The 24117-nt window shown below is 42.3% G+C and overlaps 2 protein-coding genes across 2 annotated transcripts; both read right to left on the bottom strand.

Moving 5' to 3' along the window:
• amer2 (APC membrane recruitment protein 2) lies at positions 1-2988 on the bottom strand. Its single transcript, XM_069151534.1, has one exon. It carries the CDS (start codon positions 2863-2865, stop codon positions 802-804), a length of 2064 nt encoding a protein of 687 aa, XP_069007635.1. The 5' UTR covers positions 2866-2988; the 3' UTR covers positions 1-801.
• Positions 2989-11495: 8507 nt separating this feature from the next.
• On the bottom strand, positions 11496-23568 carry mtmr6 (myotubularin related protein 6). The gene is made up of 15 exons (XM_069151533.1): positions 23356-23568; positions 20630-20761; positions 18016-18178; positions 17665-17822; positions 16775-16903; positions 15507-15641; positions 15215-15347; positions 14997-15106; positions 14751-14876; positions 14612-14661; positions 14314-14407; positions 14115-14221; positions 13237-13371; positions 13011-13137; positions 11496-12152 (listed from the first exon to the last, which is right to left on the bottom strand). The coding sequence occupies exons 1-15, from the start codon at positions 23377-23379 to the stop codon at positions 11808-11810; spliced, it is 1968 nt and encodes a 655-aa protein (XP_069007634.1). The 5' UTR covers positions 23380-23568; the 3' UTR covers positions 11496-11807.
• Between the last annotated feature and the right edge of the window lie 549 nt (positions 23569-24117).

The following is a 24117-nucleotide window of genomic DNA, read 5'->3' as shown; positions in this document are numbered from 1 at the left end:
TTCAGATCTCGGTGTTTATTTGTATATTTGCACATACAGTTTTATAATCAGTGTGCGGTCAGAAGACGACCATCTTCAAAAAGTGAATAACACACACAACAGCCAATCAAAAAAAAGAGTGGTGGGTTATTATTGGCTGTGTTGAGTCTCTTTCAGACTTTTAGAGGCTGTGAAATCCAAACTGGTTTTTTTGTTTAACTTTGGCTCTAAAATAAGAGGATTAGGAGGTAATTTGTTACAGATTAGACAAGATAACATAATAATAATAATAATAATAATAATAATAATAACAATAATAACAATAATAATAACAATTAACTTTGAGAAGATTAGGTCCTTATGAGCAGATTGAGTTATGCCACGTGGAACTCCATAAGAAAAATGCAAAAGGTAAAAAGGTGCTCTGCTTTTTTTCCCCCAGTAAAAGTGGGTGTTAAATTGTCAGCAGGTCAGCAACTTTTCCAGGAAGTTACAAGGCGAATGCGTCTATAGCGAGTCTACGGATTGTCAGTAGTCAAACCTCCAAAGTTCCAATGAGAGCTGTGAAATGTTAACCTGGCTTTTTGGAGTCTCCTTGTGACTTTTTCAAGTGAACAAAAACACTTATTCTAGTCTAGCTCCTCGTAAGCCCCCCCAAAAAACCTAAGGAATGACAGCTTTTAAGATTTGAGAGGCTGTTAACTCTGCAGCTCAACATTTTTCTTGGTCTGGGAAAGCTTTTGGCTCAGCATAAACAACACTCGAGTGATGTGCACTCAAGTCCAAAAGTTTAGTGGGAGAGAATCACCCATGTGACAGGAACTACTTCTTGTGGGCATCTCCTCCGGTTGTGCTGCCAGATTTGCTTCCCGGACGACGAACTGGCACCTTGGATACTGGGATTCTGGTGCGAGCTGGCGGAGGCGCTTGGGTCTTTGGTGGAGGGGATTCAGCCTCTAGGACAGACGACAGGGCTGACTGGCTTACAGAATGGGGAGGTGGGGACGGTTTGGTACTAACCGGGATCTTGGATTCTCGAGGAAGACTGGTGCTGCCTTTCATTGATCGGAAGGAGGAAGAAGAGGAGGGGGAAGGAGTGGTTGCTTGGGAGGTGGGGCTTACTTTGTATTCAGTGGATGGAGAGGGAGTACTGTTTCGATCATCTTCCTCTTCCTCTTCTTCAGGATCATTGTAGAGGTCGTACAAGTGGTCTCCAGAGCAACTGTCTCGTGATAGGGCCATCTTCTGGTTGCGCTGCAGCCCACTTTCATCAGGTGTTGCTGTCGGCGTTGCTGAGGGCGTGTCCCAGTAGCCCTCATCACTGAGAGGTTCTTTTTCACCAGGTGATGTAGGATGACGACCGTGAGCGTGAGGAAGGGGGGGTTTAGCTGCCCGGCTTCCTGCTCCACCAACCACTGGAATCTTGCTGAGTCCCAGTGTCTTTACCTGGGGTACCTTTCTGTCTGCACTCCTGGAGGCTGAGGGAAGGTGGCTGCTGGCTGAGTTGGTGCGAGGGGGATAAGTGGAAATGGGGGTAGTGGACGAAGATTGATGCGATCGAGGCAATGCAGGGGAGTTGTCTCCTGTAGAAGGCAACATGTGCCAGAGGCCCTGCATGTCTGCATCGTCCACTCCTTCTGGACTTGCCATTTCTTCCCCTCCGCCCATGTAGGCCACCACACCACTACCGGCTGGGTGCTGCTGCGGTGGCGGAGGTGCCCTGGTTCGGGCTGGGAGGGAAGCAGGCCCTGAGCTTTGGGAGACAGAGAACATGGGCTGGGTCAACTGGGAAGGTACAGGGGGTTTAGACGGGGAGCCACGACATGTGATACTAACAGCTCTCCCGATACCCGCCCCCGCACTCCCCCCTCCGCCCCCACTGCTGCTGCTGCTGGTGCCACTGCCCCCATTACCCACTGGCCCTTCCTCGTCTGCGTCAGCAATAATGTCACCACAGCCTGTCAGAGAATCAAAGCTCTTGAGCGATGTGACGTCAGTGAAGAGTAGAGAGCAGAGTCTGTCCACCGAAGGCTCGGAGGGTGGGTCGCCTGTGCTGCAGCGGTCCAGAGGGGGTGTAGCGAGAGAGGGGGTGAGGCTGGAAATTGAAGCTTTGGCTTTTTGGTTGGGAGGGCGCAGTGGCGAGTCAGTGGGTGTGTAAGGAAAGGGGGAGTCTGGCACACCAGATGGCCCTGGCATGACAACACAGTGTGGGGGTGTCATGGTAACACCAGTGGTGGGAGTCTCTGCTACTTGGACGTTAAGTCCTGCTTCTGCAGTCACACAGTCCTCTTGGTGGTGATGCGGAGGTGGTTCAAGGGTGAGAGTAATGTCCGTTACCTTTTCAGACTCTGCAATATCCACGTCCTTCACCTTCTTACCCTCCACCTCTTCCCCGTCACCCTCGTTTGTTTTTTCTTTACGTCTCCATCGCATGCTGGTAAAAAAGCCCTTCAGGCCCCTCCCTTTTCTGACAAGTGCTGCCCCTCCATTTTCACTGGACCGAAAACTCCCACGTCGAAGAAGAGAGAAGAAACTCAGCGATTTGCTCAGAGATCTCACCGGCCCCACCTCCAGGCTACTAAGCCCCTCCCCTCTCTGTCCGTCAGCATCGTTGTTGGAGCTCCTTAGTCCATCATGGGTTTTGCTCCTCACCAGCTCCACCGATGCCACTGAGCTGTTTCCATTCAAAGAATTCCCATTGTCAGAATTCCCGTTGTTTCCGCTGTTTGCGGCCCCTTTGTTCCTGAAGGAGAAGAAGCTGGCCATTCCAGAACCAGTGCGTCGCTTTCCAAAGAGTTTGAAGGCAGCTTTGTTGATCTTCCCTGCAGGCTGAGGGTCACACTGAGGGGCCACAGGAGGCTCCACACACTCCGAGTGCACCTCCATTATCTGGCACCCTACCGCTTCCCGACTCTATGGTCTCCCTCGAGCTCTGGAGCTGCCTTTCTATCCTCTCTCTCCGGCCTCTCTCTTTCTCTCTCTCCCTCCACCCTGCTGCCTGGTGCTCTTTCACTCCCACTCTGACTTGCTCCAACGCCTGCCTGCTGGTTTTCTCTGCCTCCCTCCCTTCCCCTCCCCTCCCTCTCTTTTTTCTCTCTCTCTCTCTCTCTCTCACACACAGGCACACACATGCTGGGTGCTGCTCCTCACTGTATCCATGGCAACTGGGTGGGCTAAGCAGCTTTCGTCAACGTTGGCGGGGCGCCAGAGTCTGTCCTCCACTCCCTCCCCCATCCTCTTCCTCCTCTCTTCCTCCACCTTGCCTGTCACAGACGCACCGTTAGCTCTTTTCTTTTCACTGCTCATCACCTCACAAGCTCACAACTCACCCCGCTTCTATCTCAGTGTGCGTGTCTATTTGTTTGTACTGTATATCTACTGGGGTGTTCGCCAAATAAGCCGACATACACGCCCACTGATGCATTATTACGGATTAGACATGAGTTCAATATGTTTATGTGAGCTTTCGCAGCGGGTCATGAGACTGGGTGCAATGGCGAAATACAGTATGTAGACAGCTCGCATACTTGCTTGGATTTGACCTTCGTTTGTGTCTGTACAGAATGAGCCGTGAAGATGGGGGAAATCCAACAAGTGAACGCAGACTACCGAGGTGCAAAACTTTGGTTTATGAAAGTTTTTTTTGTGGCTGTGTCTTACTGCATCATCTTAAGTCATGTCACAGATATGGCTAAACAGCAGCTTGACATTACAATTTCATGTCAGCATTACTCACCTCACCCAACACTGTGTGAGTGTGGAAAAGCTCAAAGTAAACAATAATAAGGGTATCAGGGGATTCAAATACAAGACCTGCTGATTAACAGTACAAGTGGGCTTAAGCTGGGATATGGATTTAGAAAAATATCTCAGTGCCGTTGTCTATATATATATATATATATATATATATATATATACATACACACACACACACACACACACACACACACACACACACACACACACACACAATCATACAATAATACAATCATGTTTCCATCCCTTTCGCGGACATTACATTGACTTACATTAATTCCCTGGAGTCTTACCTTAACCCCAACCTAGTCTTTATTCTAAAATACTATAATTTACATTATGGGGACTTATGTCCCCACAGTATTATGGATTTAGGTCCCCAGAACAGACACACACACACACACACACACACACACACACACACACACACACACACACACACACACACACACACAGCGCAGACACACCCATCAATACAGTTTGGGCTAGACATATAGGCCATATGGCTTGGAGCCCTCCTCCATATGGACACACATGGCCAGGTGTCTGAGAGCTATAGCAACACATTTTAACTGTCTTCCTGTCGTCCTAAATTGATTTGTGTTTGTCGTTGTGCGATGCAGCCAACATTGCAATCATTCTTTTCGCACCAGCTATACTGTTAGCACATACCTTGATAACCGGCAAAGTTACTGTGGGCATGTAGAACAATTAACTGTTCACTGACTGGAGGAAAAGACAGCGTGTAGCCTCAACTTGTTGCCTTTCCTTTTCGTTTTCATTTCTCGCGACATACTGCACATAAAATAGCGTGTCATTACGTTGATAAAATACATTTCTGCAAATGTTCAAATGGGACTTAATTGAGGCTTGGTAGAATTAAATATAAAAACAGAAAAGCTATTTTAAATGGGTGCTCCCCATCTTTCTGGTTTTGCTGGAGGTTGATGCTCATTTTGTATCTCCCAAAATAGGTGTCTTCATTTTAGATTCACCCAGAGGTTCCCCGTTTTCCATGTTGAGCGTGAGCTACCATGGGTGCCATTTTTCCTGCCTATTTTATCCTCCCAACCCCCCACGAATCTCCCCGATACCCCGACCCACTTATGAACCTCCTCTCCTCTCCTCTCCTCTCCCCTCCTTCCTTCCCTCCCCTTCTCCTTTGCTCTCGCTTCCTCCTCCTCCTCTTCAGTAGTTGTTGGCACAGGCTCTCCTCTTCCACCCCAGTGCTATCAAACAATGTCTGCATTCATGAGCCCAAGGCAACACACACACCCACAGATCTACAGACATGCTCACACCCACACAAACACATTTTGAGGGCTTCCCCGGAGAGAAGCACTGAATCATATCTTCCTTATGTTCTCCCCCAATAAGAAAGATTATCTGTCCTCTCACCCCACTAGTCAGTCACCCAGCCAGTCATCCAGTGTGCAGGTTTTCAGGTACATCAGATACTCAGGCAGAATGCCCTGCAGACATTGCAGCAGGTCAGCTGGCTGCTGGATGGACTTGTAGCTGACTCTGAGCAGCAGATGGCTGGTGGAGACTGATGAGTAGGTTCAGTTATCACATAATGAGACAAAGGATTTCGCTTAGCTCTTAGGGTGGGAATGTACATCATTATGCTGGTTAAGCCTTTTAAACATCAGTAAATTATTAAAGCAAGCAGTGTGACGTAGCAGTATGAGTATATATCAACAATAAACACCATTATTGTAAATCTTGCAGTATAAATAATGCATTTAACAGTGCTGCATTTCAATGGAGTTGGTGGGAAAGCAACAGGGTTTAATTATAGCCTACTCTAAATACAAAGTGCTATAAACTGTGAGGCCTAATAAAACTAAGATGGTAACCCCCTACGTATCAAGAACTGTGGTCTTTATGGATATGGAGCGGGTTTTTGTCATTTTAGTGCTTCTAACGTGTGCGCTCTTCACAGCCTAATTGTTCGTTTCTACTGTGAAAATGAAGACAGACATGTACACATGCAAGAGAATAAGCCCACACCCTATTATCCCACCCCGACCTACCCATCCCCCCCGTCTTAACTAGGGTTCCCATTTCAGCCCCCTGAGTGAAGCTCAGCACTAAGTGGGACAGTTAGAGGACATTTTCTCTCTGTATCTCACACCGTGTTGTCTAATAATATGGCTCGTCTGTGTGTGCGTGTATGCAGAGTGTGTGCATCCTTTGCAGTGTTGCTGCTGAAGGTCTTTTTAAACTCTTGATACTCTACTCACAAAGAGCCTCGGGATGCAAATATTGGTATTTCTTTAAAAAGCGCGTGGGTGTGTATGTGTTTGTGTGGCAGGGGAAAACATTAAAGGATGGGTATATGGATAGATGAATGTTATTTGATCAAAACGATAAGCTGCTGAATGTAAAAATGTTAATATATGAAATCATTAGAATAAAATTATGGAGCAAATGTCTGTGTTAACTTAAAACTGAAAAAAAAAAAAAAAAAAGTAATTTACCTCTGCAAAGTTTCCTAGAGATGCAACTAATTTCAAGGTAAAGGAATCCATTTGTTTATGTTTTGTCGCTGAAGTAGGGAGGAGCAAATAGCAGCTGTTCATTCTGTAAAGTATTCCACTGTCTTGACATCATGATTTAGTTATCTTGATTTAAAAAAAAGCTTCTGTCCTTATCATCCAACTTTAATTATCTGATTATCATGAGCATGCCACTCGTGCTAATGATAAATATAACTATCTCAATAGTCGTGATCTCCTCTTTGATCATTCCACTGTTCACATTGATTAATATAGGATTAAGATGAAGTCAATACATCAAGATAAAAAAAAAAACCTGCCAATTAGACACCATAAAAATACATTGTGCCTATCTAGGCTAAAGCTCTCCATTTTACTTTGGAAATAAAGCTACCAGGTTCCTAAAAACAGCTTGAATACAATTATAGGGTTTTACAAATTAAAACATCTGTGCAAAAGTCTCAGTGTATGATATTCCCTTTGTTGTGTCGGCGCAACACCTTTACGTGCCACATTTAATTCTCTAAACCTTGGTTCACTGCGTATATAAATACTAGCTGACACAAACTATCAGTCAACAGGTGTTCTTTCTTTAGCAGGTGATAAAAAAAACAACCTGCTATCAACCGACTGTGGTGTAGCCATAATTGAAAGTGCAACCTACACACAGCGTTGATTTACTCTGTATTAATATGAGGTGTGTTTGTGTAAATATATAGCTCTTTCGAGAACAATGAGATATGTCCCCATGTTTCTTTTAGAGTCTTTTCAGCCAGTACAACGATGTGTAATCGGTGGACTATAAATCAGCAGGACACATGCAAACACTGTTAAAGATAAATAATGCAAACAAGGCAAAGTTATGGCTGATCAGCCATCATTGGTCATTTATACCGTACAAACAAAACCAGCTTGTTCTGTTGGTCAGGAACAAATGCGCACACACGCGCACGCACCGGCACACACACACACACACATGCGCACGCACCGGCACGCATACACACATGCGCACGCACCGGCACACACACACACACACACACACACACACACACACACACACACACACACACACACACACATGCGCACACGCACGTGCACACACGCACGTGCACACTGGGCTTCTTCATCATCTTCACCACTGGGGGTCCTATTAGTCAGGTTGTTTCAGGATTGAGGGTCTTCCAGCTCCGGATAAAACTAAGCTATAGTGTGTGTATATGTGAGTGTGTGTGTGTGTGTGTGTGTGTGTGTGTGTGTGTGTGTGTGTGTGTGTGTGTGTGTGCGCACATGTTACTGTTTGTGTGTACCATACTAAACCCCTTGGATTACCGCCTGTGCTCTTTTGTTACTTTAGTAATCAACAGGGAGTGGTCCTAACTGTTATTAAGCTGTCTAAGCACAAGCTCCCCAGAACACTTTTACACTCCAAACACTGCAGCGTCTCTGTAAGTACTTTTAACCTTTATCCTACAGGCCAAAGACCCCCCAACTCAACAAATAAACCCATGTTATATAAATGAATTTTTAAAAAAATAACATAAACAATAATAATGATTACGATTGTCTGGTCCTTCTTCATTATAATTTCATTGAATATTTTTATTGCTCGATTTTTCTGTACAGGGTACTGACCTTTTTTGCCACCGACAATTTGACTTGTCATAGGTTGTAATGAAGGCTCTGTTCCATCTAGGCGTACTTGTTCCAGGGTCCTAGCTGGCATGGTCCACTGTGGGAAGAGTGTATGGAGCACAATTACAACTAATGTTAGTGATGTTTGTCAAGCTGTAACAATCAGAAATGCATTTCTGCCATGAAACAAACAAGCATTAGCTATACTGTAAAACTGAAGAAAAGCTAAGATATGTGTCATGTGATAGAGAAGGGCAGTAATGAAATACACAAGGGAGCAAATAGAGAAGCGCTGTTGCCAATTTCTAACAATTAAAAATGCTGTCGACATATTGTACACCACTGCCTGGTTCAAAACAATACACAACTACAGCATCCTATCGGTGTGATACCCAAAAACAAACTTGCGTGGAATTGACACTTTATAAGTAATATAGTCATCTTGCAGTTTACTGTGTCCAAGAAAATGAATGACATATCAGCGGGTAGGAGGTTTTAGTCAGGTATCATGGGGAGAGAATTAGACACAAACCCATTTTACAACACGGACTCAAACGGACACAAACAACCTGCACGTGCACGTCTGTGTGTAGTGTATATGTGCATATATAGACATTTTGCATGCATACCACATGCACTTATGCTGAGTGTAAGTCCAGTATTGCATCCTTGTCCTAAGGAGTGTTCTACCAGCATGGCGTGCAGTACTCATCTGAATGATTCAGAGGCCTGGGAGAGCTCTCGGCAGCTTGTCTCTGGGAGAGACTTCTCAATGTTTAATGTAAGGTAATATGCACAAGTAGGCTACAGGAAGGCCTCACAAACACAGAGAAAATACTTTATGTTGGAGGTGGATTAATCTGATTAATCATTTATCAACATTTTAAACATAGAAAATGTGTCCCTTAAAATCTATAAATCCCTGAAGCAAATAATGACTGTTTTTGACACTCGAATGTTGCAACTTACATCCTAAATTAATTTCTTAATACCATAGCTATGAATACTTATGCTATATAATACTATACTCTGTTAAATACTCTGCTGCTGTCGCGAAAAAAATTTCCCCTCGGGGATTAATCAAGTAAATACCTACCTACCTACCTACCTAAATGAACTAGACATTGTAAACAAGGACCTTCATTTGTGATTGATATTAGGCATAACAAACCTTCTTTGACACACTTCAGTTATCAATCATGATAAATAACCTGAGAAAGGCCGATGAAGTTGAATTTGAGGAAATAGAAACTCACTCTAAGAGAGAGGAAAAAGGTGAATGGAAAGTAAATGTGAGGGTGGAAAAATATGTTTGCTAGCTGAAATCCCTGTTTCTCTACATACCAATTATTGTGCCCTTTCTACTCACAGCTATAGTGCTTTGCAGAAAGCTGACACGGGGGGTACACACATCACATCACTGGATTGCCAGCCTATCTTTATTCCAAGTCGTTACAGATGAATAATGACTTGTTTATTCGCTTAAAGATGCTGATCTGTCTTGGACTAATGGTCACTTTGTCTGATTGCTGTGTGAGGACAAATCGCCATTTATTCCTGCAGCATGTGAGGACAGTAAAGTGAGGGGTCTTTAAGGAGGAACTAGTCCACTACCAGTGCTGCCAGCACAAATCCCATAAAGAATTTAAAAGCATGCTGGTTGGAGAAACCAAGTGAATGAATGAGTTTGGTGTTTGTATAGTAGAGAAACACGCACATCATATTCTCCAACTTTAAGCTACATCTTGCTCTTCTGCAGCAATCTGACTGAGGAAGAAATTTGTTTGTACAGTAAATATAATCCAATGGAGATCAAATCCTTCCTGAGCTCTGATATGGAGCAAAGTTACAACCTTAATGCAGAATTATTTTGGTCTGGACAAATAAAAACTGAGCCAAAACACAGTCTGGTTAAAAAAATAAATGCGAACTTCTGGCCTAAATTCACATCTCCTCCTCCTCCTCCTCCTCCTCCCCCTCCCGCCACAATATCTGCCGGCTTTGTCGGCTCATTTAACTTCGAAATAAACGTTTTCGTGCCCCCTTATGTTACGAACACAAGAAACATAATGGTGGCAACTATCCAACAGAGTAGAGTGGTGCATAGTGATAAATCAGCACTTTTGCGTGGACGTGAACGACTTACATTGTTATCACAGAAGCAGCAGCTGTTTCCTCACCTTCTGTTTGAGAGAACAGGTTGGTGGCCACGCCCCTTCCTCCACATGGACGTGTTTTACGCCCGATTTTTTTTTACTGTTAGGAACATAGAGATATACACAAAGTCTATATAATCCTAACATTGATACACCGTCGTCTCTTGATTGTCTAGTTGAGATTATAGCCTAACTCAAGATTCAAAGTACCTGGAAAGAAAACTTTATTTTGAACTCCACAGAGATAATAAACCCTGGGATATAAATACAACACAATAGATCTATTGGGAATTGTAACGTTATTATGGTTTTTATTTGAGAAATCGGCAGCTCCCCCTGTTGACTTGTATTTTATTACAGACCTGGCTAAAGTGGCCATTGTGGCATCCATGTGTATATGAATACACCATCTGGGTGCTCCTATGTTGCCAAACTTGTCAGTGTGAACACACTGATGTGCTCTAAATGGCAGGTGTATGTGAGCTAAGACACACCGTTAGACAATAGTCCCTGCCTGTACCCTGTGCATCTGTGCCAGTGACCCTTGATCATGGTCAGCTGTCATAAATAATAAGTCACTGACATGGCAGACATAAATAACCGATGGGATTTGAGGATCAATGTGCATTAGTATGTAAGATTATCTGATCAATATGAGAAGTAAAATAGGATTAAATTATCAATGAGGGCGACAGTTCATAGCTGAACCTCTTCAGAATCAGTGGTTGTTAAAACCAGTCCAAACCGTAAGTATTTGGACACATTTTATGTTCTTGAGGCTTTGTTATTTAGCACATTTGATTCAGAATTAAAATAATGGATATTACATTAAAGTTTCAGGTTTAGTTTGAGTCGGCTTATGCCGGTATTGAAAGAAGTGTGTGTGAACTATACAGCAGGATAAGTACAATATGGCAAATTACTTTGTCGAAGGAGCACAAATCTCACCCCAAACTCTGGCTGCTGAGTTGGGCTGTATCTCCCGCAGACATTGCAAATTAAATGTAAACCTAGTCAAACTAAAGCTTAGACTTACTTCAACACCTTTTTTTTTTTTTTTAATTATTATTATTATTAAATTGAATAGGCCAAAGAATTACACCTGAATAAAAAAGTGTAAATATCCAAATATTTGTGGTCTGGACTGTGAAACAACCAGTAACTTAAGAAATAAACCAAACTGCATTTAGTCAGACGCAGTAAGCAGTTCAAATTGTATTCCAATGTGATTTTCAACGCTCTTTCATGATGTAGACTGTCATTTTTTTTTTTTTTTAATCTTATTTAGTCAGATCAACGTAAAATCTGCTCAACATTAGATTAGGTTGGATTCCAGCCTTTGGTTAAAAGTAAATATTTCCTGAGCCAAAAAATGTGATTCAGTGTGGTTTCATGTGGAGAAATGGCTGTTAAAAATATCAAGGCCATGCGTTTTAAGTGCATTATATAACTGAACAAATCAGAAGACACATTTTGTTTGATGAATTTATTCTCTTACTGTACTTATTAATGAATTTTCTATAGTGCTTTTCAACATTCATAAAAAAACAAACAAGCTTTTTCACTATAGGTGCAGTATATGACATAATAACGAGGCTTTCCATAGAGATTTAGACTATACAGACATACAACTTCATCCACTCGGCCAATTCAGGACCATTGCGTAATCAGCACATAATCACATACAGAACGACAGCTTCCCCTCGACGAGCACACACCCTCACTAAACCCTCTCATTCAGTTGTGCCTGTCCCTCAGTATCCCACAATCCCTCTGTTTGGTTTCAGCAGGTCATTCGTGCCACGCCAAACTCCAGGCTGACAACAGCTGGCTCTTCTTTGGCCAGTTCACTGTTGTATGTCCCTTCCAGTTCTCCGTAGCTCTGCTTCCTGCTCTCGGTGCCGCTGCTGCCCTCTACTGTCCGCTCCGTGTCCGTGCTCTCGGTGGCCTCCACGCCCACCTCCTCCTGCTCATCCTCCTCCTCCTGACGATGCACCTCTTTGTGGTTGATGGGAGCCCCAAGAATGAGGGAGTCGGGACGTGGTGGGAGGGTGTTGGAGATGGTGTGCTGATCTCTGGTGGGGGGGTCAGAGGTCGCAACGGGGCTCACGCCGAGCTGTTGGAGCCTCTAAATACAGAGAGCATGACGAGACAACACGAAGGATGTTTACAAAATCAGTTTAAAATGTGAAATACTCATTTTTTAACACTTTTTTTGGATCATTTCCTTTCAATCAAGTTTGAGCGTGCTGCAGTGTATAAAATACCACACGCTCTAAATAGCCCTTTGCTTTTGAGGTGAATATTATTCATTTGATTGTCAAAATGTTTAAAGATAAAATGTAGATTTTGCAGTATTTTATATACATCTAATACAATTTTTAAATGGGAAGTAAGAATAATGTACAGTAAATTCTGAGCAACTAGTGGCAACATTCACAAAAGAGCACGACCTTTTCATCGGTTGGTGGATTTTATCAGCTGATTTGGGTTTATAACAGATATATTGGTATCGGCTTATGCACGTGCCGATATGATTTTTTTTTTTTTTTTTTAACAGAACATAATGCAGAAAAAGATGCTTGGGGTAAATCATAAATTGTTCCATTTCTGCTTTAAAAAATATATAAATATTACATTCCCAGTGAACTGTTGCAGTACACTGATGTCATTTTGGACAATAACATGTATTGATAAACTGTAAAATATCCTTGTTTTCTTAAAATAAAGGTGGTTTTCATCCACCCTTTGTTCCCAAAATATCACGAGAAAAACAACTTGGTTATCCACTCCAAGACGATTAACTCGTGATCTCAGGGTAATGAGATTAATAAAACACAAAGTGCCAACATGGCTGCTCTTAGCTCCTGTAGAAAATAAGTCATGCATTAAAGAAATAAAAAGGGTAACCGTATACATCCACGCTGTATGTATTGAACAGCCGTGTCCTAATGTGACAAATGTACATAAAGAGAATCCAGCTTACAGTCTCCAGTGCTTGCAGTGTGCTCTCTGCCTTGCGACTGTTCTCTCTCAGAGTCAGGATGGTTTTAAGGATGGACTGACGTGGGTGCATGGACCGATCAAACTGGTGGTACATGTTCCTCCAAAACCTGGGAAGCGCAAGAGCACACAAACATGCAAATAAGAGTCTTTAGAGCGACATACAGGGACAAATACAACAGCAGAAAGGTGAGGAAGACTGTACTGACTTGAAATGGTAGGGCAGGGTGGAAGGCTGCAGCACAGGATGCACTTCAGAGTACGCGGGGCTGTAGAACGGATTCAAGTAGTTCTGTTTTTCGCTCATGAGGAACGCCCACAGTGAGTGAGTTCGCTTTCGCAGACTGGAACAGAGAAACACATCAACACGTTGGTTTTTTTAAAAAAACTTTTTTTTTCTCAACTTTGACGCACAGGAAGCTCGGTGTCGTCATAAATATCTGCGATATCTATCAAAAGGAGAGTTTACCATCCAACCCTCTTCTTTCACGTTTACAGGTAAGAGAAACAAAGTCAATATAAATGTTTTTTTGTTGCATATATGCCTCAATGTGTTGAAAACACACTGCAGCGTAATGTGTCTATTGTGTAATATGGAAATATGGTAATGAATGGTGTTTGTTTTAGCCTGACACAGCATAAGAATGCTTCCCACACAAGACAATGAGAATTTGAAGGTTTAAACAACCATAAACGCACCTAAGAATACAAGTGGAACATTTTGCAGTGGCAGTGTCCCAAACAGCAAGATGATTAACACTTAAATGCAATATGTGTTTGTGTTTTTAGAATGTGTATCTTTTTGCGAATACATTTCTACCTTTGTTTGTCTGCTACTGCTTTTCAATTAGGTGTGCCTCTCTACTGCAGAGAACTGACCATACGTGTCAACAGAGGTGTGTTTGCGCCGATGCACACAAAAGGGTGAAGGGGTTTTCCCTTTAGAACCAATAGATAAGCTTCAGTGTTGTTGTTTCTATGGCCAAGAGAAGTAAAGAAGCATTTCTTGATGTAGTGAAGGACTTCCAAGAACAAAATAAAACAAAAAAACATCTGCGTTACACAAATCTACTTGAGTTGGACTCACTGTAACTCCTCTCTCTGCCTCTGATTGTTGCCGAGGAAATTTCCGTATTGACAAGAGTGGACGTGTTCGTGGATCTGCAGCAGGAACCACTCGCTGAACTCAAATGCCTAAAGAGATAATTATTGTTAAATAAATGCGATAAAACACACTGCACTACAATTTAAAAAAAAAGTCATGGAGTTCACACACTCCCACACACCTGTGGGAACTGCTCAGTCAGCTGCCAGACACACTCCAGGAACTGGGTGAAGATAGGAGACACCTCTTTTGGATCCCCGTCCAACTGGTCACACCTAGAGATACACAAATATATATTAACAGTCACAAAATACCTATGAATGAAATAGGTAGAAAATATACTATTTATGTAGTATACGTCTAGGAATATATACAGAACTATGAAATGGGGGCAAATACAATCAGGAGATCCTGCTTAACTCTGCACAAGTGGAACACTCTGACTAAATCTCCTGGAAGAGATCCGGTTGAAATCTCACCTGTCTGCAAACTTGTGACCGAAGGAGATCCAGTCTTTCTCTATCAGTACCTTGAAGACAAACGTGAGTGAGACAAAGACATGTGCAGTAGCAGAGAAGTAAGTTCACGTTGACGTGTGTGTCTGTTTGCGGCTGGTACCATGAAGCCCTTGACAGTGCGATAGTAAGGGTCCATGAGCAGCGCCCCCAGGGAGCAGACTTGGGCTGTTCTGTCCCACCCGTCTGAACAATGAACCAGCACACTGGCTCCTTCCACCGTCACCGCCTGCAGTTAGGAGTGTGAGCAGACGGCAGAGGAAGGAATGTGGTCTCCGAGGGACTAGTGGAGAGGGGCAAACATGTGTTAAAAAAAAATAAAAAATAAAAAATGGGGAAAATGTTTTACCTTGGTGAGAAAGATAGCAGCATCTACTACAGCCTTGATATGCCGCAGCCAGCCACTGCTCTCTAATCCGACCAGGTAGTCACTCATGGAGAGAGACCGAGTCCCAATCACTGAGAGACAGAGAGTTATTTCAGATTAATGGCGTACTGTCGACCGTAAAAGCACCCGCCACGATCTGCAATGATATCTTTGTGCGCGTGTGGCAACACGTGTTTAACCTTCTAGTAATTTCTGTAGGCTCGTCCTCATTACGTGGATGTTTTCAATGCCAACGAACTGGAAGCGGATGTTGGAGTAGTTGTCCTCGTTCTCGTAGCCTTTACCCGCTGCTCGGTTAGCGAGCGCATTTAGCTGCAGGCAAGAAAACAACAGGGCAAATAAGTGGTCATTTTCCCCAAGCTTTGTTTTCAAACCTGTGATTATGTGGTGTTGAACCAATTTACACATGCAGGGCATTTAAAACATTCATTTGAACTCGTTGCTTGGTGTTCGTAGAGCGTGTTTTCTTACCTTTGGCCGAGTATCCATGACATAAACAAATCGGCTGTTGTGATTGGCCTTGCTGATGGCCTGCAGCATGCTCTCGTCCTCCAGGCATCGAGCACTGAAGCCGGAGAGAGGCTGACTGCATCGACACACTGCTGCCTGTCAGGGTGAGCAGAGGGCACTGATCAGAACAGGATGGGATAAAAATACACACAAAATATTGACCACATTACACCTACTTCCTCCCACGGCTTGCATACGATTAAACAACTTGGCTCTCATAAGTCTGCCAAAGGATAACAAAATAATGTATATTTCAGGTTGGACTATAGATCGAAACATTAGTATAATGTTTCTGCTTCCCAATCCTTAATGGATAAATGATAATGACTAAGCCGTTTTGTGGTTTAGTGTTCTTGCATTTGCGTGCATTTTGCCAAATCAGTATTTCAAGTCAGGTTTCTCTCGTAGACACATGAAAGAAGGCAGATAAGTGAGCGGGATCTCTGTTATCTACTAACAGTTGTTTAACTGGACGATCCGGAAACAAAATTTGTTGGGGTGAAATACTTTCCCTCCAGTGCTTGTTTTGGAATGCCCAAATGACAGCAATATCAGTCCCTCTGTCATTTTTGTAAAGCACAAGATAACTTCAAAACAAATTCTTTCGAAATTCATATCGAAATTCATGGACCTCAGACACTAACTACTGTGACCCAGTGTGCTTTCTTCTAACGTCAATGAAAAGGTCAGAGTTTCTGTCATCTAGTCATCAGATTTCCAAGAAATTTGTTAAGCGTCAAGTAAAAAAATCCTTTCAGCGTTGGACTTCTGGAGCTTTTCTGAAGAGCCACTTTATGCAAAAATCTCAAATTTGCACACATTTGTACATAATCCCATGGGTACATTTCCATGACATTTGCCTTGGACTTTGACATATTTGCAGGAATTAGCCCTTTTCAATTTCAACAATCCACATTAAGCCAATTTAGGACAACTACTTGAGCTTTGGACCTTTGGTCTTGTTTTTTCACTGAGCAACTTGTTAATCAAAGAAGAGAATGTACAACAAAAAAGCAGCCTCTGTTTTTAAATGTAGAGATGGAGGACACTTGCTCTACTACATTTTGTTTTCCACTGTGATCCTGTTTTCCTTTCATGTTCTCTAAACTACAACAAGAGAGAAAAAGAAAAAAAACTAGACTTTATAAAATAAAGATACTAATATACGGAGCTCTGTAAAACACGCCTGTTCTCATTCTGAACGTACATTATCTCCGTTTTTAAAGTACCTTCTTCTCTTGGTAGAAATATGTGAGTACTGGGAAGCGTCCTTTGCTTCTGAACTTGGAGCTCCCCACAATGATGGGCTTACTGGCTGTGATGGGAACATACAGGTCTCGTGGATACGTCTCACACACCTAGAAAAATCACACACAAAATTCACATGCATCACAAATACACGCACAAAAGATTCCGGCAGACGCCAACATTTTAAAACAACAAAAAAAGTTCTGCTCTAAAATACAAATTTCTAGGTAAACATTTGTGTTGAAACTAAATAGTGACAGAAAGAGGACAATACTTTTAGGGCTCATAATATTCTGCACTGGCTTGTGAGCAAGAATTTATTGAAAGAAGGCATCAGTTTTCATTGAAGCTGAATCTCATTTTGTATTGTCTGAGCTGGAGCTACAATTTCACACTAGAATTTACAGTGAAGCCCCAGCGCCCTCTTCTGGACCAACATGCATAATGTCTTCACAATGTGTCCTACAGTAATGTACTACAATGTACTATATTACCACAATGCAATACTGCCACGTCCTCAGTCATAACAAGCTAATTACAACATAGATGGTCAACGTTCACACACAATAAATACTATTTTATTTATTATCTGATTTGTATGTAATATTTTGTGTCAAGAAATCTAATTACATAAATGCGTAACACAGCTACATTGTGCAGTTGGAAAGCTGGCAGCCCCAAATTACTTTATGGCTCACTGAACTTGGGACATTAATAAAGTCCCTTTTTTCCCTTTGGGGTAGGTGGAGTTTAATGGGACACAGAAATGATACCAAGGTTCAAAATACAAAAAATGACAAAGATGGCCAAAGAATCCTGACAACTTCTGTATTTTGTACATCAGATCTCTAACAGTCAGTTTAATATTTACCTTGTAGTCTCTGTTGACATTGGTGAGCTGCCATTGGTCACAAGGGACGCCCATCCTCTCAAACTCCGTCCCCAGGTCAATGAGTTGCCATCCTTCCTCTCTCTGTTTGTCATTTTGTTTGGGGTTGTAAGAGAACGCATAGAGCTCCTCATAGCATACTGCACCATGAAAAGAACCAGAGAGAAATGCCTTAAAACAGTGTTTTAGTATGTAAATATATCTATTACGAATGTAAATGATCAAATTTGTGTGATTTATAAAGCACAAAAAGAGGTGGAACAATGAATGCAACAATAGTAGGACAGAAATGCCTATAAAAACAGACACAGACAGACAGACGCTGAAACCCACCCGGCCGTAGAAGACGCAGCAGCGAGCTGTAGATGTCGTGGCAGTCTCTTTCTCTCTGTACCACAAAATGAACCAACCTGAAGTTGCGACACTGAATGACCAGAGGGCAGCCGGTGGTGGTCAGAGAGAGCTTCTCCACGGAGGCTATATGATGATGCAAAATCTGCAGGAAAAAACAAGGAATGGGGCAACAAGAAAGACACGGGCTGATGATTGTCAGTGGATAGCTGGCTAAAATTAGGTGTTGAACAAAACTATTTAACAATTACAGAAGCATATTGCTGAAAACGCAAGGTGCTCTTTTATGTGTCTACAGTGTGTGGCATCAACGTATCAGTCTGTATGTCCCTGGAGATCATGAACAACCACTGTATACTGTAACAAACTTGAAGAGATGCTTAAAATAAAGCCCTGTGTCAGTGAGGATTTAGGGAACTGAGAATCCAATAGTGGCTTGAAAGCTGATCAAACTTTTTTCCGATTCTCATAGTTTTCTGCACTTCTGGTACATTAATGTAGCCGATGATTGAACACATGGTCCTGGCTACTGGATTGTTTCCAGTTGTTGCATGTCTTGGTGTGGTCAATCGACGTTGACCACCGAATGACGCACGAGGTGCACCGAAACTCACCACGTTAACACAATATCATAAAGTGTGTGTGTGTGTGTGTGTGTGTGTGTGTGTGTGTGTGTGTGTGTGTGTGTGTGTGTGTGTGTGGGTGGGGCGGGGGGGGGAGGGTCAAATGCAGCTCGTTACCATATTCATGTGTGCAGTTTGAGTCCCACAACCATGGGAAATCATCAAGATGCACATTCATCAGCATTAGTAATTACTAGTGAAACCCACAGACACAGGCAGGAGAACACACACACACACACACACACACACACACACACACACACACACACACACACACACACACACACACACACACACACACAATCTAAATGCTGATCTCACCAGCTGTTGGGACAACTCAACTGCTGTTTAATATTTTATGAGGCACAACCACATTCTGACAGACTCTTCCTCTTTTACCCAACAGAGGGATTTTAGAATGACTTCGCAGTATGAACTGTACAGTGTACGATATACACACGCAAACAGGAACCTACAGATATCACAACACGCACGCAAAAAAACACACACTGGATGACAGCAGGAGACAACACTGCATGTTTCCATTTTTCAGCACATGAAGCAGGACGGATGTGGGGGACGAGGTCAAGGCCCCCGTTCTGCTGCACGTAGCATTTTCAACCTTTCCACTATGCAGATCAGTCACTGTGGCAATGTGAATAACAGGGATGCAAAAGCATTGTGCATAGTGCAGAAATAAACTGTTCAACCAGGTGTGTAAAATGTTAATGGGACTCCGTGGAAGCAATTACAGTGAATAAGGCTGAATGATATGTATGAAAGCATTTTAATATGGGAGATAAGATGAAGTAAATCATGTGTTCAAATTGAATTTACATACGATTAAAATGGATGCACCTAATTTCCGGAGGATAAATTCCCAATAATCTGCTGCCTCAGATGACAGACACTACACCGCAAGACATCTCCAAGTTAAACTTCCTCTATTTCTTGTCTCATACACCGACATCACCACCGTTTTGTTTATGTAACATAAAAACATGGAGACTAGGTTTCGACTTTATTCATCCCACAGTGGGGAAATGTAGTAAATCAGCAAATCAGAGTGCTGCACTGTTGCAGCCAGACATTATTAACCCAGTTCTCAGTGCTACAACTGCAACCCTCTTTCAGTTGGAGGCACAAAACACACACAATTCACACGCATGCACACAGACCTAAATGGACATCTGTGCTACTGTATAATGAGGGTTTTGAAACTCCACACTACTTCCTCTTATCAAACGCAAGCTCGTATATTCTCTCACTTCTCCCCAACACACACACACACACACACACACACACACACACACACACACACACACACACACACACACACACACACACACACACACACACGCTCTGTCAGGTTGCAGACTTCCTTGTGGTTGTGACCACTAATGTTTGTGTGGTTGTGGAGAGGCAGCATCTCGCTGAGGTTCTAGTTTCTGTAGAATGCAACGGACACATTTGTTGAAAACTTGACCTCTATATATAGTAAACTGTGTGTACTTTAGCTTTATTAAAAGTATGGTTTGGGAGCTTGAAGAGCTGCAAATTCAAAGAGAGCATTGCTGGCCTGTTTCTGGCAGCCGCAGTGCTGATTTTGCTGGAAGCTGCTGGCAACATTACACTGCATCAGTCCTTCCAGCAAGTGAGTGCATAAATAATATACTGCAGAGCAATAAGAGTTAATTAGTAGGCTGAAACCAGGTCCATATTATTATCGAATAAGCATCCACATTACCTACAATTAGTTTGCTTGGAACTGTACCAACTTACTTCTAACTTTTGGCACAGTGACTCCTCCTATAACACACGAACACTGTCTGAACCGTTTCGCTTTTTCACTGAAAAAACACCAACTGTGCATTCACTGCGGTTACATCCATTCAGTGAAGAAAAAAAAAAAAGAAGGGACAGGGACACCTGCAGTCCTGGCAGAACAGTCAGCAGAAAGAAGAGCTACTCACCCAGATCTCCTGTCCGGCAGAGGCCGAGTTGTTAGAACTGCTCTCCACGAAGATGAGATGTGTGGCTGTGAGGTACAGTGTGCCGTTTGTGGATTTGTTGCTGAAGCGATCCAACAGTCGCACCTGCTCCACCTGTAAAGCCACAAACAGACTCCAGTAAGAAGTAAGCAGTAAGCAGTGAACTAGATGTTAGCAGTTATGTCTGTTTTTTTTTTTTTTTTTTTTTTTTGGCTGGGGGTGAATAGGACATACTGAAAAGAAGAGAGATGGGATCTTTCAAACAGGAATGACACCTGATAGAAAATTGCTGTAAGCAGCACTTGGCATTGCTTCCACCTGGCACACCACCTAATCCTGACCACCTGGTCCTCACTGTCGGCTGCCAGCTCCGTTATTACAGCAGTCACAAGTGATTTCTGGACACAGGAGGAAAAGGTCTAATGACGGTCGTGACAGAACCACGTCACAGCTGTAATAAATAAACCACCTGCTCTGTCATTTAACTCGTATTTTTCTTTTCCATTGTGCTCAAAATGTATTATACTATACATTATGAAAAGGTGGAGTCTTGTAGTGTTCTTGCAGTGTTTTCCAGCTCCTCCAGTAGCACATAAACACCCATATAAACAACACAGTCAGGAGAATATTTACCCAAGTCACAAGATTTCACACAGCGTGAAGGCTGCGGTCCAGTGGCTACTATAATCAGCGGGTTTTACAGTAAGAAGCTTAAGTTTCGTCAAGCAGAAAACGTCCCACCGTGGGAAAACTAATACATGTCTGCACCTTGTCCATTATCCTTCTTTTGTAAAAAAAAAAAGAAAAAAAGAAAAAAAGATGAAATATCTTAAATCTGTGGGAGGGATACAATTTATCGTTAAAAAACAAAACTGTTGATGGTCCTTGTGTGCATAATGTGCAGCCCGTACTGCTCCATCACTGTCAATTATCTTTCCATCAGCTGAGAAACGTTTGAATTAAAAGTGATGCACTCATTAAAAAAAGTTTAAAAAAAAAAATGCCAATACTAGTCACTGACACACTGCAGCCAAAACAAACTATTGGATTGTTGGTTTTAGATTATCTGATGCTGTCACTGCTGACTGTCGAAATCCATGACTCATCACACTCGCTGCTCTTTTGTTGACTCAGACATCCTCTTCTTTGCTTCTGTTTTCCTGTTATTGTCAGATATGATGAAATGACCGAGCCACTCCGTCTCCCAGCAACCAGCGGGACAGAGCTCTGTCATAAGCAAGCTTCTTCGACCTCACAGGAAGTCGGGGGGAAGTGTGCGACTGAAAGAGACATAGATCCTCTACCGTCTCATAAGAAAGTTGATGATGTAATTGGTTATATTTAGTTTTGTAAATCAACTAGAGATTCAATCTGCACAAACCTTTAAAGTGCCACAATTTCCACATTCACCGCAAACATGCTACCTAAGAATTGTATGAAGCTGCCGGCCATTTGTCGATTAATTGTTGGATAAATAAATAACTGCCAAATATGTTGATAATCGATAAATACTTTTAAAAGTCATTTTAAACGATGTGGATAAAATTCTCTGATTTAAGCCTCCTTACTGTGACTATTTTCTGCTTCCTTTAATCGTTCATGATAACAACCCAAATATCGTTTGGCTGTGGACATTTTAGGCTGCGCTTTGGGCTTTGGGAAACCATTTTATCATATTTCAATGACTAAAAAGCTTGTCAAGGGTAAAAAAAAATAAAAAAAATCAACAGATTAGTTGATTATGAAAATAATCTTTATTTGCAGCCCTATAATTGTCTTGCTGCAATGCATGATTATGCTGGAGCCTCAGAAGTTGGGCCACACTGCTGCCTAACGTAATAAAACAAAACTCAAATGTCAACATAAGACACCCAAAACAAATACACTAAAACAGATGAGACATAATTTGTCCCATCTTGTGAGCTAGACAAGCTTATGTAAAATACATTAACTGGTTAATGACAAAGGAAAACCCACCGAGATTAGAAAGAGAACAATCCGTAAGCAACTAGGGCGTCAACATGTTTTAATACCATGTATTAAATGAATTTAATGAAGCAATGAATGGTTAGTCAGACTTGGGGTTTCCATCTGCAGGTGTGCACCTTCGTATTGTGTCAGCACTTTATGATCTGCAGCCAAATTAACACCTAATCTCTCAATTTTGCAGATAAAAAAAAAAGCAACTGAAACATTTAAGATAATATTAAAGCCAACTTTTTATTTTTATTTTTTATATATATAAATGGCTGCTTACCTATTTGCAATGAATTAGTGTCTATATAAGTTGTACAATAAACAGAGCAGCATGTTTGGACGTCACTCTGGATCGACCGGCCGCCTCGACAGCGTAAAGTCAACTCAATCAATAACAGGGCGTGCAAGTAGTAACGTTACAAAAGAGGAAGCTCAGCTCAGTGGTGAACGGGAGGGGAAGAAGAAAAAAAAACAAAAACAAAAACAAACAACTCATTGATGCTCGTCACGTCTGACAACTTCGGGCTGCGGGCGACACCTGCTAGCCGGCGTGCTAATAGACTCGTCCTTTTACGCGTGTATATTTTAGTCGAGACACTTATTACACACGAGAATGACTAAAACAAATCCACTCCACATATAAAAAAAAAATATATATATATATATATAAAAAAAAAAGACAAGGCCGAGTCGCTGACTGCATTTGCAGTTAGCACGAACATGGTAGCTACCTTCGGCGTCCGGATGTGCTCCATATCTCCGAGCTGTCGACGACCTCAAAGCTTCACACGACGCGTCCCGGAGACGATTATCATCGATGAGATGACGGCTTCAACCGCTGCACACAACCGCCTCGGCTTTTTCTTTTTTTTTTTTTTGGATGTGTTTATTGTCAATTATTTCACTCCTCCATCCGCGTACAGTCAACGGCAATCACGTCAACATCCGAGGTGTTTGGATTTTCAAAATAAAAGCACGATTTATAGCCGTAATGTGTTACGACAGGATCAGGGGTGTCAAACATACGGCCCGCGGGCCGGATCCGGCCGGATGACTTTGCTAAGTGTGAAAATTACAGAAAGACATACATTGGATTTCTATGAGAATATGGAGGTTTATGAGTACAAACGTTTTGTAATTTTTTTTTTTTAATTTTTTTTTTTTTTAATCGATCCAGTAATTGCTTCAGAAACAGTCAATTGACTATTGACGTCAATAGTGTGACGTCAAACGCGTCACAAAGCGAGGGAATCTGCAGAGAGCCCAGGCAGATAAACAGTGGGCTGATGTCTTGAGTTTTTGGTCTTTATGTTTCTAGTTTATTGTAGAAAGACCTTTAAAATAGGGTTTATCATCCAAAAACCTTCACCAATGATTTAAACATAGAGAAGTGTTGTCGTTATGTATGCGTTATTATGCTATGATTTTACCGGTCTGGCAGTATGTGGCCCCTTAACTAAAGTGAGTTTGACACCCCTGTAGTTACGTGCCGC

Source organism: Embiotoca jacksoni, unplaced genomic scaffold, assembly GCF_022577435.1.
Source record: "Embiotoca jacksoni isolate LCO1_2020_lvr unplaced genomic scaffold, fEmbJac1.0.p SCAF_17, whole genome shotgun sequence".
In the NCBI taxonomy this organism is placed as follows: domain Eukaryota; kingdom Metazoa; phylum Chordata; class Actinopteri; family Embiotocidae; genus Embiotoca; species Embiotoca jacksoni.
Note: the sequence above shows the minus strand (reverse complement) of the source record. Positions and strands in the feature narration are given on the sequence as shown.

Coding starts and splice junctions, on each gene's coding strand:
- amer2 (XM_069151534.1), bottom strand. CDS start 2,865: ATGGAGGTGCACTCGGAGTGTGTGGAGCCTCCTGTGGCCCCTCAGTGT.
- mtmr6 (XM_069151533.1), bottom strand. CDS start 23,379: ATGGAGCACATCCGGACGCCGAAG. Junction 15,642..16,774: donor ATTTCTACCAAGAGAAGAAG/GTACTTTAAAAA, acceptor TCACCCTGACAG/GCAGCAGTGTGTCGATGCAG. Junction 15,107..15,214: donor CCTACAGAAATTACTAGAAG/GTTAAACACGTG, acceptor TCTGTCTCTCAG/TGATTGGGACTCGGTCTCTC.